The sequence below is a fragment of the Schistocerca gregaria genome, chromosome X (genome assembly GCF_023897955.1).
Source record: "Schistocerca gregaria isolate iqSchGreg1 chromosome X, iqSchGreg1.2, whole genome shotgun sequence".
Lineage (NCBI taxonomy): Eukaryota > Metazoa > Arthropoda > Insecta > Orthoptera > Acrididae > Schistocerca > Schistocerca gregaria.
Window position 1 is genome coordinate 71,304,014 of NC_064931.1, and position 14,551 is coordinate 71,318,564.

At 41.2% G+C, this 14,551-nt stretch overlaps 1 protein-coding gene across 5 annotated transcripts in view; it reads left to right on the plus strand.

Moving 5' to 3' along the window:
• LOC126298414 (RNA pseudouridylate synthase domain-containing protein 1-like) overlaps positions 1–14,551 on the plus strand; it is a 45,117-nt gene that overhangs the window by 2,620 nt on the left and 27,946 nt on the right. For all 5 annotated transcript variants that reach the window (XM_049989739.1, XM_049989736.1, XM_049989737.1 and 2 more), the window contains 2 exons: positions 5,406–5,552; positions 5,940–6,124. In XM_049989739.1, the coding sequence (XP_049845696.1) occupies positions 5,406–5,552; position 5,940 (148 nt within the window). In that variant the 3' untranslated portion in view covers positions 5,941–6,124. The remainder of the gene's footprint in view (positions 1–5,405; positions 5,553–5,939; positions 6,125–14,551) is intronic.

The window sequence follows — 14,551 nt, forward strand, 5'->3', positions numbered from 1 at the left end:
ACATTTTTTAATATGCTGAACTAAGAGAGTGGTCTGTCAACAAGCAGTGTGGCTATTTGATAGTGTTTACATGATGTGTGGGGGTCATGGGTTTGAATCGTAGCAGAATCAATTTTTTAAACAAAGTTACACATTCTGTGATCTTTTACATGAAGCATAAAATTCAAAAAGATAGAAAAAATATAACTTGTGATTTTTTTTAACTATACAATCTTGATAACAATCTTTTATAAAAGATTGGTAATTAAGCATTTTTGTTTCCAGTAAAAACTGGATTTTTGTGTGCAGTATATAATTATAAATAATAAGACAAGCATTTATAAAATTAGATGTGTTAATTAGCATATATTTGATGAAGTTTATATTAAAATGACAGATATTCAAAGTGAATGGAAAAAACAGACTGAAAGAAGACTCGATTTAGCAATTACAATTCTTGTGTGCTTTGTCTTCTACACGTCACAGAAATGCTAGTAGAACATGAACCTTTGTTTAAAAATTTGATTCCATGTGGAATTGAAGCCAGGCCACCCACATACTGCTTGTTGAAAAATATGTACCATATTTTAGCATATTAAACATGAATGGAAAACTTCAAAGTCAATTTTCTCAAGAATTTTTGATAGTTGTATTGAACTGATTTGGGGGAGGGGTATATTTGAGTTCTGAACTTCATGTATTATAAAAATAAAAAATTACCTAAATCTGATTGCCATGTGGTCCCCTTATTGATCGCGAACAAAAGTAGCAATTATAGGTCTGATCTCTCTGCATGAAAATCTTGTAACAAATATTTACTACACTTCAGCCAGTGAAAGGTAAAGTTTTCATCAACCCGAAGGTTTGATTGAACACCATAGTGCTGTATTAGGCATGATCCTATTGGAGATGGTATGCTATTGCATTCCTCCAACCTTTTAACTGCCATATCTAGCCAGTTGCAAGAGACCTATAGTGTAACATAGACTCCAAAACTATGTCGCTACTCAGCATTTTTAACTGTAGCAAACTTTGCTAAAGGTGAAAATAAATTACTTACATATAAAAACCCCTAGGACTAACTGCTTCCAAATGTATGGCAGCAAGTTCTTTGTACCAGAACATGGTGCAAGGCTACAACAAAATTTAAATGCTGTAGCATTAGCAGTTAGGTGTGCCTCTGTATATTATTATTATCATCATCATCACTTATTTATTTACCTCGAGACGCTGTAGGATCACACAAAGCATTCTGCTTCATTTTAGCACTCTTTCTGACCTTCCATGATTCTCTCATTTTTTTCTTCATCGAGTCTCTTCCCATCCTGTCACTGGTTTCTTTGAGACTTCATTCTCTGACCTAACATTCCACTTTCTGTATTGAATTTTTATTGGATCTCTTTTTTGTGCTTTTTCTATGCCAGGTTTGACTTGTGTGATCCATCATATTGTTGACTTGACCCCTTGTATATGTGTCACAATCCTGTTGGTGAATATGGTTGGTGGTAGCCTGCTGATGTGCTCTGAGCGATTTGAGCATTTGTTTTCTGACTGCTGCTAGGTTTGACATCTTCTCTGTGGTTGTCATAGAGTGTAATGTGTATCCTCCTTCTATCAGCTTTGGGACAAGAATTTTTCTCCTTGTTTTGCGCTCTCCCTACAGTATGCTTTCCATTTTAATTTTCATATGGAATATTAGTGTCTTACTTGCATATAGTATTTCAGGCTTGATTACTGTGTTGTTGTATCTCATCTTTGTTTGAATGGACGTGTGTTTATTATTATGTATGCCTTGCATTTTGCCGTAAGCTCTATTCATTTTTTTGTGGTGAAGTCTTCCATGAGATGTTTTCTGCTCTTGTAGGTTGAAATATTTCACCTAGATATTTAAAATGTGTAACTCTCTTTGTCTTGCTGTATTTTGTGTAATTTTTTGGCATTTAATTTTGAGCAGAAGAATTCAGACTTATGGTAAGAGATTGGGAGGCTTACTTTTCTGCACATTTTTTTAGTATTTCTATTTGTCTGGTGGCTGTTGATTCATTATCAGAATGTGTGGACAGGTCATCAGCAAAAGCTGTGTTTGAGATTTCTGGCTTGTCCCAGGTTGTGTTAGTTTCCAGTGTCCTTGGATTTTCAGTTCTTTTTCACATTCCCCCATTACTTTGTCAAGGATCAGGTTGAACAATGGTATTTATTTATTTCCCCCCTCTCTCCTGTTGCATTTGTAAATGGTGTGTTGGAACAGTTAACTAATGGGAAGCTTGTTTTCATTCTCAAATTTCTCTCGTTCTACTATTGTGGTCTTTCACAAGCCATATGTGGGGAGGGAAGTAACATGTTACTTGACTCTTGTTGGAAAGCACATTGTTGCTTCGATCCTGAGTAGTTCTTTCTGCAGTTTTCTGTTGTGGCATTATACATACAATAATATCAGTACCAAACAACCACATTGAGCCTCCAGTGTTATACTCCTAGTCATTTTTATGTATCAAAAAGAGTAAAAGTCCTATAACATCCTCTTGGAGTACACATGAAAAATATATATCTATATAACACCAGATGATTTCCCCGCATTAAGAGTACATGTAGAGTTATATGTACTAAGAGACTGTCAAATCAATCCCAGAGTTAGTTGCATAATATGTAACATCGAATTTTGGTCACTGTGTGATCATTCAGAACTGAATATACATCTTCATCTATACTCTGCAAACCACTGTGAAGTGCATGGCAGAGGATACACCCTATTGTATCAGTTATTAGGGTTTCTTCCCATTCCATTCACGTGTGGAGCATGGGAAGAATGATTGTTTGAATGCCTCTGTGCATGCAGTAATTACGCTAATCTCATCCTGATGATCCCTGTGTGATGTGTAGCAGGGTGTTAGTATATTCCTAGAGTCATCATTTAACACCAGTTCTAGAAACTCTGTAAAGAGGATTTCTCGGGATAGTTAACGTTTATCTTCAAGATTCTTCCAGTTCAATTCGTTTGGTATCTCAGTGACACTCTTCTTGGGATCAGACCAACCTGGGACCATTCATGCTGCCCTTCTCTGTATATGTTCAGTGTCCTCTGTTAGCCCCATCTGGTATGGGTCCCACATACTTGAGCAATATTCTAGAAATGGTCACAAAACTTCCCCATTGGTCTACCAATAAACCGAAGTCTACCATCTGCTTTACGCACAACTGACACACTGCTGACACAAGTATCTATTTCACTCATCTTTTCAGTGGTATAAGGATCAAATTGGTGCAATGCTCCCAAGTTTTCCCTTGTAAAGGAACATTTGAAAACAGAGTTGTGCATTTCTGATTTTGCTTTGCTAATCTCAATTTCAGTTCCTGCCTCATCCACGAGGGAGTGGATATTATTTTCGGTGCCACTGACGTCATTTATATACAACCAGAATTTCTTTGGGTTTTGTGAAATGTCATTTGACAATATTCTTCTGCAGTAGTCATTGAAGGAATCACACATTGCTCCCTTGACAGCCAAACATGTTTCATTCAAATCTCTATACCTGTAGCCCTATGCTTTATTTTACTCCTATTAGATGAGTTTGTGGCACAACTTGCCTAGAAGAAGGGATCGGTTGGTAGGGCATATTCTGAGGCATCAAGGGGTCACCAATTTAGTATTGGAGGGTAAAAATCGTAGAGGGAGACCAAGAGAGGAATACACTAAACAGATTCAGAAGGATGTAGGTTGCAGTAGGTACTGGGAGATGACGAACCTTGCACAGGATAGAGTAGGATGGAGAGCTTCTTCAAACCAGTCTCTGGACTGAAGACCACAACAACAACATGCAATAATCTCTGTTTCTTTGTAAGTTTCCTTACAGTGACTGTATACCATGGAGGTTCCCTTCCATTATGAACAGTTCTACTGGGTACATATCTATCCAGTACATGGTCAACTATTCTTTTAAACTTGACACGTAGTTCCTCTACATGCTCCTTCCCTGTGCTGAAAGTTTGAAGTTCCCCAAAGAGGTATTTTATTTAGGATACTGAATGTATATATCTTCCTGCTTGTTTTAGTTGTCCTTTGTACTTTGATAATCATTATTGCCACAATGTCATGATTACTGATACCACTTTTGATGTGGATATCCTCAAAAAGGTTAGGTCTGTTTGTTGCCATTAGAGACAATATATTTTCATTATGAATGGGGTTTCTAACTATCTGATCTAGGTAGTTGTTGGAGAAGGCATTTAGTAATGTTTCACATGCTGTCTTTCATGCCCACCATTAACAAAATGCAATTTTCCCAATTAATTATTGGGCAATTAAAGTCTCCACTGATTGCAATATGATTGGGGAACTTGGGTACAGATGAACTGAGGTTTTCTTTGAAGTTTTCGGTTACATTAGGAGAAGTCTGGTGGGTGATAGAAGGATCCAATTACAATTTTATGCTCGCCCTGTTTTATGCAGCTCCAATTTATATCTGTGGATTTGAGTTTCCTGTCTACTGTAACAAATACACCACTTTCATGCCCTATTTGTCTATCCTTTATATATACACTAAAATTTTCTGCAAAAATCTCACTGCTATCAATTTCAGGTGTCAACCAGCTTTCTGTATCTAGTATTATGTGAGCTTCACTGACTTTCTGGAGCGCTTCAAACTCTGGCATTTTATGTGAATGGTTCAACAACTGATACTTCTGGGTTTCTTACAGCTATCGTTATCTGGGATGGATGGAGAGTCACCTAATGTAAAAAAGAAAGAAAGAAAAAAAAAAAGAAAAACAAACCTTGTGCGCATCCCACACGCAGTCAGCTACCTGAGTAGCAGCTTCTTATGGGTGGTGCACACCTGACCCCTTTAGGGGCACCCTACAGTTCACAACACTATTTCACAAGTACAGGAAGTGCAGCATAGCTGTCAAAGAACCTCCGATGTTTCTAGTTCAGTTCTTCCACTTGACTCAGAACCAAAGGCCCTCGATTGGTTCTGGAGACAATGCTGAAAATTGTGAGCTTTGTTGAAACTTCATGCACAAGGCTAATCTTCTCAGTATTCTCTGCCACTTGTTGGAATGACCTAAGAGCCCAGATGACAGGCACGGAATGTTTTTCAGAAGTTTAGAGACTTGACTTTGACCTGGGCACAGCTACCTATTGCATTCTGGATCTCGTGGATAGACAGTGTGAGCTGTGTTTCATAAGATTACTGTTTACAGAATCCATATTGAACATGGAGCGAACAATAATGGGTGCCCGGACATTTTTGGTCACTTAGCATGTGTAGTTCTTGTTGGCTTTACCGTATTTGTCTGAGAATAATGTTTCACATTTTAGCACTTGAAAGTATGTTATGAAGCTGTTAGCACCATGAGATATAAATTTCTTAAATGAGTAAACTCTGTGCATGCCTACAATACAGACATTTTTTTAAAAATATTTCTAGGCTGGTTATACCAAATGACATTGAATCTATAGATATTCAGACTGCAGATCCATTCGAAAATGAAAATAATCCACACACATGGATGGTGGTAGAAGCTTTAAATGACTTAGATGAAAATGTATTCAAGAAATTGGACACCCAAGACTGGTGAGCAACAATTCCATAAGTTATTGGTTAGTTACAGTGGCTAACGTGTCCATAGTATGCAGCTTGCTCTCTGTGGCTTCATTATCTTCTATTGTTATAGTTTCTGAGGAGATTATTTGAATAATATGTGCTGTACACCTATTCCTGAGCGTGTAGCATTATGACGACGATACTTAACACATCTGGGACCGTAAATTCTGATGTGCCACACTTTTTGCTATTTGGCCTCTGTGAAGTAACATTTTGGCCAGAGGGATACAGTTAATTAAATTGTGTGAATAAGAATGTAGTATTTGGGAATGTCCATATGTAAGAATCAATCAGAATAAGTTTCTATAATTTTCTTGTCTTTTGTTAATGCATAATTTGACTTATTCCTCGTTTCAGAAGGTCTAATTTCTTGATGGGATCTATGGACAACGTGAATGAATGAAAAAGATAAATTTACTTTGGATAGAGGTAATTGAAGTGACACATTGGGTCAGACAGTGGGTTTAATTCCCTGTAAAAGTTAATGAAGTGTTGTCCATTAACGTATGTCTCCCTGCTGCAAGGAATTGTTCCGGGAAGAAGTAAGTATGTTGTTGTTAGGTGTTCTTATAAAATTTGAGATATTACAAGTGTGACAAACTATCAACCCATCTTGCTGTTTACAATTTTTTCTGAAGTTATTATTGAAAAAGGTGTATATAACTGGATTCTAATACACCTAGGAAATGTAAAAAAATAGTCAATGGCCAATAGTATGGTTCTCATAAAGCGATTCTGACACATCAAACAATCTTCACATTGACTGATGACAAGTTGCAATCTCTAGACTGTTCTGTTTGCATTATTTGTCCATAGACCATTCAGTAGAACAGTAACAGACATGTCAGATACATTACAGAAACAATATATACATATACCAAACATTACCAAACCATGATAGGATTAGGTGGGCATAGGTCAGGAAATTGGACATAGAATCATACTAGCATTCACCTTAACAGCTAATAAACATACAAAGACCTGTCAATGCTGTGGCAAACATAAATCTTTTCGCAACAGATTCCCTTCTCTGAGGTGTATTGTGTTGCAAACAAAACTCAGAAAAGTGAGCACCAACAGCAGAAACATTCTTGTGCAAAGAAACAAACAGCATAGATCAGGCTGTTCAAACAAGTGCCCCGTGGACGGGAGGGCTCATGGCCTCAGCTCAGAGCTGCAGCAGTGCCGGGAGCTCCACGTCACACTTGCTAGTACTCTGTCCCCCAGTGGACATGCTGGCTCCTCTCGAGATTGTCCCATGTTTCTTGATGAGTGGGCTGTCCAGGAGATCCGGGCAAAGAAAAAAGTACCATACCCAGTCGCTCGCAAGTTATTGGCTAGTCGCAAACCCTGTGTTCTCCCATCTGGCACCTATAGTTTTGTTTTTGTTACCCCCTTGCTCCATGGAGAATGTGGCCAAGCAACCTCAAATTCAGTGCTGAGGTTGTGAAATTGCCCAGTGTCAAGGTAGCATCACCATCCCCTGTACAGCTGTGCACTGAGCCACCAAACTCTTGCTTCAAGGGGCGAAGCCACCAGCTACACAACCGGTAGGCCGGAAAGGACAAAAGAAGTACCCCCGTGAAGACTTCCTACATCCCTCCAGCCAGACAACACCTGAGTCTTCCTCTGCTAACCGCAAAGGCTCGAAAAAGTCCACCAAAGACAAATGGTCTCCTTTGCAGACACGAAGGTCCTCTTCGACAGTGTTCCTACATGATACCTTAGTCCGACCGACTTCTGTGTCGGCGGTGCGCACCGCCAACAGTTTTTTGTGTAATGGAATGTTCGCGGTCTTCAATCCAATAAAGAGGATTTACGGCTGGTTTTGGCATCACAGTGTCCCCTTATACTCTGCCTTCAGGAAACAAAATTGTGTCCTCATGACCTCTTTGAGCTTTGACATTTCCTCCCAGTTTGTTTTGACCTTCCCCTTGACGACCTCAAGGGGAAGGTCAAAACAAACTGGGAGGAAATGTGAAAGCTCAAAGAGGTCGTGAGGACACAATTTTGTTTCTTGAGGCAGAGCATTCCGTCACATGGGGGCATCATGCTGCTCATACGGGATGATGATCATAGTCAGCCCATCTCCCTGACTACCCATCTTCAACCTTTTGCTGTTTGCCTTTTCCTTCCACACCTAATGTTTTCCCTTTGTACGAGGGTCACTCCAAAAGAAATGCACACTATTTTTGTAAAAATGCAGTTTTCATTCTGCACGTGTGAAAGTTTTACAGTGTGTAGATACATCCTTCTCCGCTTGCTTTCAACCTTAGTTCAACCTGTTCCCATAAGTGGTGTCATCACAGCATGTCTTCAATATGGCTGCTACACTTGATGTTCGTCAGAGGCAACGTGCTGTCATAGAATTCCTGTGCTGTGAAAATGTGACATTGGGAAACATCCACAAGAGGTTGAAAGAGGTGTATGGAGATGCTGCTGTCGATCACAGTACAGTTAGTCGGTGGGCAAGCAGGTTACGTGATGAAAGCGGGTACAGCAATATTGAGGATTGTCCTTGCAGCAGAGCAGATATCGTACTGCAAATACTCCCGACAATGTGCAGAGTGTTAACGAATTGGTGACTGCTGACAGACACGTCACAGCGAACGAATTGTCACGCTACGTTGGAATAGGGGAAGGAAGTGTTTGCAGAATAGTGAAAGTGTTAGTGTTAAAAAAGGTTTGTGCCAGGTGGGTTCCCAGGGTGTTGACAGTGGTTCACCAAGAAACAAGAAAAACAATATGCAGCGAACTTTTGGAACAGTACGAGAATGGTGGAGATGAATTTATTGGAAGAATTGTGACAGGTAATGAAAAATGGCTCCATCATTTTTAACCAGAGACGAAGAGGCAATCAATGGAGTGGTGTCATGCAAATTCACCCAAGAAAAAAAAAAAAATTCAGAACCACACCTTCTGCTGGAAAAGTTATGGCTATTGTGTTTTTTGATTCAGAAGGACTCTTGCATGTGGACATCATGCCAAGTGGAACCACCATAAATTCTGATGCATATGTGATGACACTGAAGAAACTTCAAGCTCGACTGAGTCGTGTTCGACCTCATCAGCAAAAGCAGGCCACATGTCAGTCAAAAAACCATGGAAGCGATCACAAAACTTGGATGGACAACACTGAAACACATGCCTTACAGTCCTGACCTGGCTCCATGTGACTATCATCTATTTGGGAAACTGAAAGACTCTCTTTGTGGAACAAGGTTTGAAGATGACGACTCCCTTGTGCACGTTGCCAAAAAGTAACTCCAACAGGTTGGTCCAGAATTTTACCGTGCGGGTATATAGGTGCTGGTTCCAAGATGGCGTAATGCAGTTGAGAGGGATGGAAATTATGTGGAGAAATGAAAAGATTGTTCCTAAAGGATGTATCTACACACTGTAAAACTTTCAAACATGTAGAATAAAAGATGGATAAAAAAAAAGTGTGCATTTCTTTTGGAGTGCCCCTCGTACTCTTCATATCCCTCCATCGTTCAGTGTCACCAGGGCAGATTCCTTCAGCTTATTGGGCAGCTACCTCACCCATTTCTGCTACTAGGTGACTTCAGAGTGCATCATTCCCTTTGGGGTACTCTCTTGGCCGATCTTAATCAACTCAACCTCTTCCATCTTAAAACTGGAGCACCCACATTCCTTTCTGACTCCTCGCACACCTATCCCCATTTGGACCTATCCTTCCACATTGCCCAGCTTGCCCATCATCTTGAATGTTCGTTCTTTCTGACACCTACTCGAGTGACCATTTCCCATTTGCTGATTCCTACCCCACCTGCATGCACACCCAAATGGCAGCTTACTAAGGCTGACAGGTGGCTTTAATCCTCCCTGGCGACCTTCAGAGAACAAGATTTCCCCAGTTGTGATGACCAGGTGGAATATCTCACAAACATTATCATTATTGCTGCAGAACATTCCATTCCTCCCATTTCTGCTTTACCATGCTGTGTTCCAGTCCTTGGTGGACTGAAGCATGTCGCGATGCAATTTGCACGCAGATACGTGCTATCCACATTTCAACTGTCGTCCTGTGATGTCAAACTGCATTCATTATAAACAGATGTGTGCACAGTGTTGTTACGTTCTTTGCAATAGCAAAAAAGTTAGCTGGCTTTCATTCAGTAGCTCTTTTAACAGTTCCAACGCTTCCTCCGTCATGTGGGCCAACCTGCGCCTGCTCTCTGATCCATTTTCCAATTTTTGGCCTGACAGTAGTGTATGATGTCATGGTGGACCATATTGCTATCTGCAACACCTTGGGCTGCCACTTTGCAGAAATTTTGAGCTCTTTCCACTATCACCCTGCCTGCCACCAGAGCACTTGCCCACAAAAGGCATAGGTCCCGAGTTCAAGTCTCGGTCTGGCGTACAGTTTTAATCTGCCAGGAAGTTTCATCTTCAGCGATGTCTTGATCATCTTTATTCATGAAGCATCGACAGTTGCTTTTGTTTTTCCCCTGACAAAACTGTCTGTGTGAATATCTGGTGGTGCAGTTGGTTTCTCCCACCATCTTTACATCTTGGGCCTGTTACTCTTCCATTCGTTGAAACTTCGAAATTCCTGGGGGCTCATGCTCGTTAGGAAACACTCTTGGTCCTCCCATGTGTCTTACCTGGCAGCTCACTGTACACGGTCCCTCAATGTCCTATGTGGCCTCAGTGGTACATCCTGGAGTGCCAGTCGAGGCACCCTCCTCCGTTTGTACCGGTCCCTTGTCCGTTCGAAACTTGACTACGGGTGCTTTGTTTATGAATCTGCACATCCGTCCCTCTTACGCCGTCTCAATGCTGTCCACCATTGTTGCAGCCGTTTGACCACCGGCACATTTTACACTAGCCCGGTTGAGAGTCTGTATGCTGAAGCTCTTGAACTACCACTGTCCTACTGCCTTGGCTTTCTCCTCAGCAGGTGTGCATACCATTTGTCTGCCATGCATGGCCACCCATCCTATGCCTCTTTGTTCGATGATTCCTTTGATTGCCAGTATGGGGCACATACCTCATCTCTGTTACCTCCTGGAGTCCACCTTCGCCACTTGGTCTGGTGGCTTAATTTTGCACTACCTGCAACTTTACTGCTGGGTGTGATCCCTTCACCACTTTCACTTTGTGAAGCAGCCTGTGTTAACCTTGGCCCTCATTCGCTTCCTAAGGACGCTACTCTATTCTCGCTCTATCGCCTTCAGTTTTGCAACCTTCGCATGGAACTTAGTGATAGTACTTCTGTATACACTGATGGCTCTCGGACTGACCATGGTGTCGGGTGTGCCTTCGTCATTGGTGCCCATGTCTTGCGATATCGGCTTCCGGCACACTGCTCGGTATTTACAGCCGAGCTCTTCACCCTGTATCAGGCCCTGCAGTACATCCGGCGACAGAGGCTTTTCAATTGTGTCCTCTGGTCAGACTCACTCAGTGCCCTTCAAAGTCTACTTGTGCTGTACACCACCCATCCCTTACTGCAACAGGCCAAGGAAAACTGTCACTTGATCACTCTTGGTTGATCCACTGTGATGTTTGTGTGGGTTCCTGGTCATGTCAGTCTGCCAGGAAACTAGACTGTTGACGCTGCTGCCAAGGCTGCAGTCCTCATATTTCAGCCCACTAGTTCCTATATTCCCTCCAATGATCTGTGTATTGGCATCTGTCAGAAGGTGGTGTCCTTTTGGCATCGCCATTGGTCGTCCCTTCAGGGGGATAAGCTCTGGCTTATTAAGCCTCTCCCAGCAGCTTGGATGCCCTCCTCTCGGCCCTCCCGTCAGGAGGAGGTCATTTTAACTAGGTTGTGTATTGGACACTGCCTTTTTAGCCATCGTAATTTGATAAGGGGCACTCCCCCACCACTTTGTACACATTGTGCCCAAGTTTTAACTGTCCACCACCTCCTGATGGAATGCCCATTTTTTAACCGTTTACGTTCCCACATGAGTTGGCCATTTGAGTTATTGGCTGTTTTAGCAAATGACGTGCGGGCTGTCAACTGTGTTTTACTTTTTATTTGTGAGCAATATGGCAAAGGCCATTTAATTTTTAATTTTGGACATCCGTTTGTGTATTGTGTCTTTTGTAGCCCTTTCTCCACATCCCAGTTTTTATCTGTCTTCTCTTATGTCACTTGGAATTGACATATAGTCTTTTTTAGCTCCTCTGTGTCTTTGTGTTGCATTGTTTTGACTTGGGGGTGTAAGACCCCAGTTATTGTTGCGCCCTAAAACAAAACAAAATGAGTAACTCTGTCCCTTCAAGTAAACAGATTCATGACTGTCCTTTTTAGTTCTTGGGGATGTGTAGTGCTGGCAAGAAAAAATATCTACTCGCGGAAGCCCACTTTCTGCTTCATTAGAGGAAATGTATCTTTAGTGTCGGAGATGGATGCCCCCAGTGCGTGGTGTCTTGCAAAATGCTTGTTTCTGCAAAGAAATAAAATTTACAGTGCCATTACAATTAAATAGAAGGCCTGCTCACAAGGAAATGGTTTCCAATTTGAAGAGCAGTATACAGGAAGATGGAAGTTAAAAAAATATTGTGATTGAGGATTTTTTTATAACTCTAAGAAAACTTCGTGTATTACTGTAATGTGTTTATTCATTTCATCTGAATGCGAAAACCTAAATGAAGCCGTAATTTGTGCAATTTATAAAGTAGTCCTCATCATAGCACTGACTGGCAAAACATTCTGTTTGGGACCTCCCATTAAATCATTTCTGGTAGCAATAGAAGAATGAGTAGTCCCAAGGGGATTAGCAATTTTTGATGGTTTTTTTTCTCTCAAAGCAAATGGCATCCCATTGAATCCTCGACATGGGAGGTGATCTGGAGCCACAACTCAGCAATAAAGCTCAAAGTCCCACAGCATTTTCTCTCACTATCAGTGAGAGCAGAGATGTATGTGAATGTGCTCTACTTGCTATTGTTATACATGTTGTAGACATGCAAATTATTGAGAAGTGGTACCACTGGATTACATGACAAGAGGGCTCAACATTTTTGAAGTCATGTGAGAGTCAGTTGATAGCGAGAACATTCTTTGAGAAATCTTCAGCCTGTGGCCACAAACAGTGTACCACAAATGGATGGGTATCAGCAGGGTTAAAAAGTAAACTTAAGAGGGACTTTGAAAATGAAACTTGGATGTAATGGACATTGTAATGAATTGTGTATGCAAGGTTGGTGTTATCCATCATCAGTTCAAAGGGTTTCTTTGAGATATTGACCTTTTTTATTTATTTAGGAAATTGCAATGTTTTTAGATGTGAAAGGGGAACAAATTCCTTGCCACAGAGAACCAAAATGGATGTTGCCCATGCTTTTCTGGCTGATATGATGATGTATCTAAATATACTGAATGTGTCACTATAGGAGAAAGATTTGTTGATAGTACATGGGGCATGACAAACTAGGGAGCGCATCAAGTTGAAATAATTGCTTAACACTAATAATGTGACAAAATTTCTCTGATCATAGTACACATTCAGAGATAAGCTCTATTTGAAGTGTTGATGGAGAACAGAAATCTGATGTTTTCACTTGTGTTGATTCTCTAAAGTTAACTTCTGACATATCTTTTGTAAACTGTGGACATATAGTTAATCAGCTAATACATAGTTTTGAGCCACAGTTCCAAAAACTAAACTTTCTGGAGATGCAGTTACAATTGTTTAGCGTTCCTTTTTCAGTTGTACTTGATGATGCATCAGCTGCAATGCAATTATAAGTAACTGACTTACAAAATTCAATTTTATTGGAGGACAGGTACTTCTGCACTATGCCAACAGTCGTGCGCAGTGGTAATACTGGTTCCTGTCAGATCATCGAAGTTAAGTACTGTTGGGCTGGGCTCACTCTTGGATGGGTGACCATCCAGTCTGCCCAGTGCTTTTGGTAAGTGGGGTGCACTCAGCCCTTGTGAGGCAAACTGAGGAGCTACTTGACTGAGAAGTAGCAGCTCCTGTCCCGTAAACTGACATACGGCCGGGAGAGCGGTGTGCTGACCACATGCCCCTCTATGTCCGCATCCAGTGATGCCTGTGGGCTGAGGATGACTTGGCGACCAGTCGGTATCGTTGGGCCTTCATGACCTGTTTGGATGAAGTTTAGTTTTTTAGGTACTTCTGCACTATGGTGACAAGTCATGGGGTAGCGATATGCATGTATACAGATGGCAGTAATATCACGTACACAATGTATAAAAGGGCAGTGCATTGGTGGAGCTGTCTGTCATTTGGACTCTGGAGATTCATGTGAAAAGGTTTCTGTTGTGATAATGGGTACATGACTGGAATTAACAGATTTTGAACATGTAATGGTAGCTAGAGCTACACACATGGGGCATTCTGTTACAGAAATCTTTAGGGAATTCATTTTTCAGAGATCCTCTGTGTTCTGACCAGGGGCAATGCAATGGCCGACTGCCTTCGCTTAACAACTGAGAGCAGTGGCATTTGGGTAGATGTCAGTGCTAACAGACAAGCAGCATTCCATGAAATAACCACTGAAGCCAATGTGGGATGTATGATGAACATATCCATGAGGACAGTGGGGCAAAATTTGGCATAAACACACTATGGCAGCAGACGACTGATGTGAGTGCCTTTGTTAACAGCACAACATTGCCTACAGTGCCTTTCCCGAGCTCAAGACTGTATCAGTTGGACCCTATATGACTGGAAAACTGTGGACAGGTCAGACGAGTCCTGATTTCAGTAGGTAAGAGCTGAGGGTAGGGTTCGAGTGTGGCACAGACCCCATGAAGTGATTCCCAGAGGAATACACACCAAACCGAATCTTTGGAGAGTTTTATAACATGGTTTTTCCAGTTTTTCTTGCTCAGCATATATTCCTAAAAGTTTTGTTCATTATACTCTTCCTAATTCATTTCCAACCAGTACCATGAGGAGATCCTGGGTTTGATACATTTTTTCCATATTGAATGTAATTTGTGTTCTTCACAC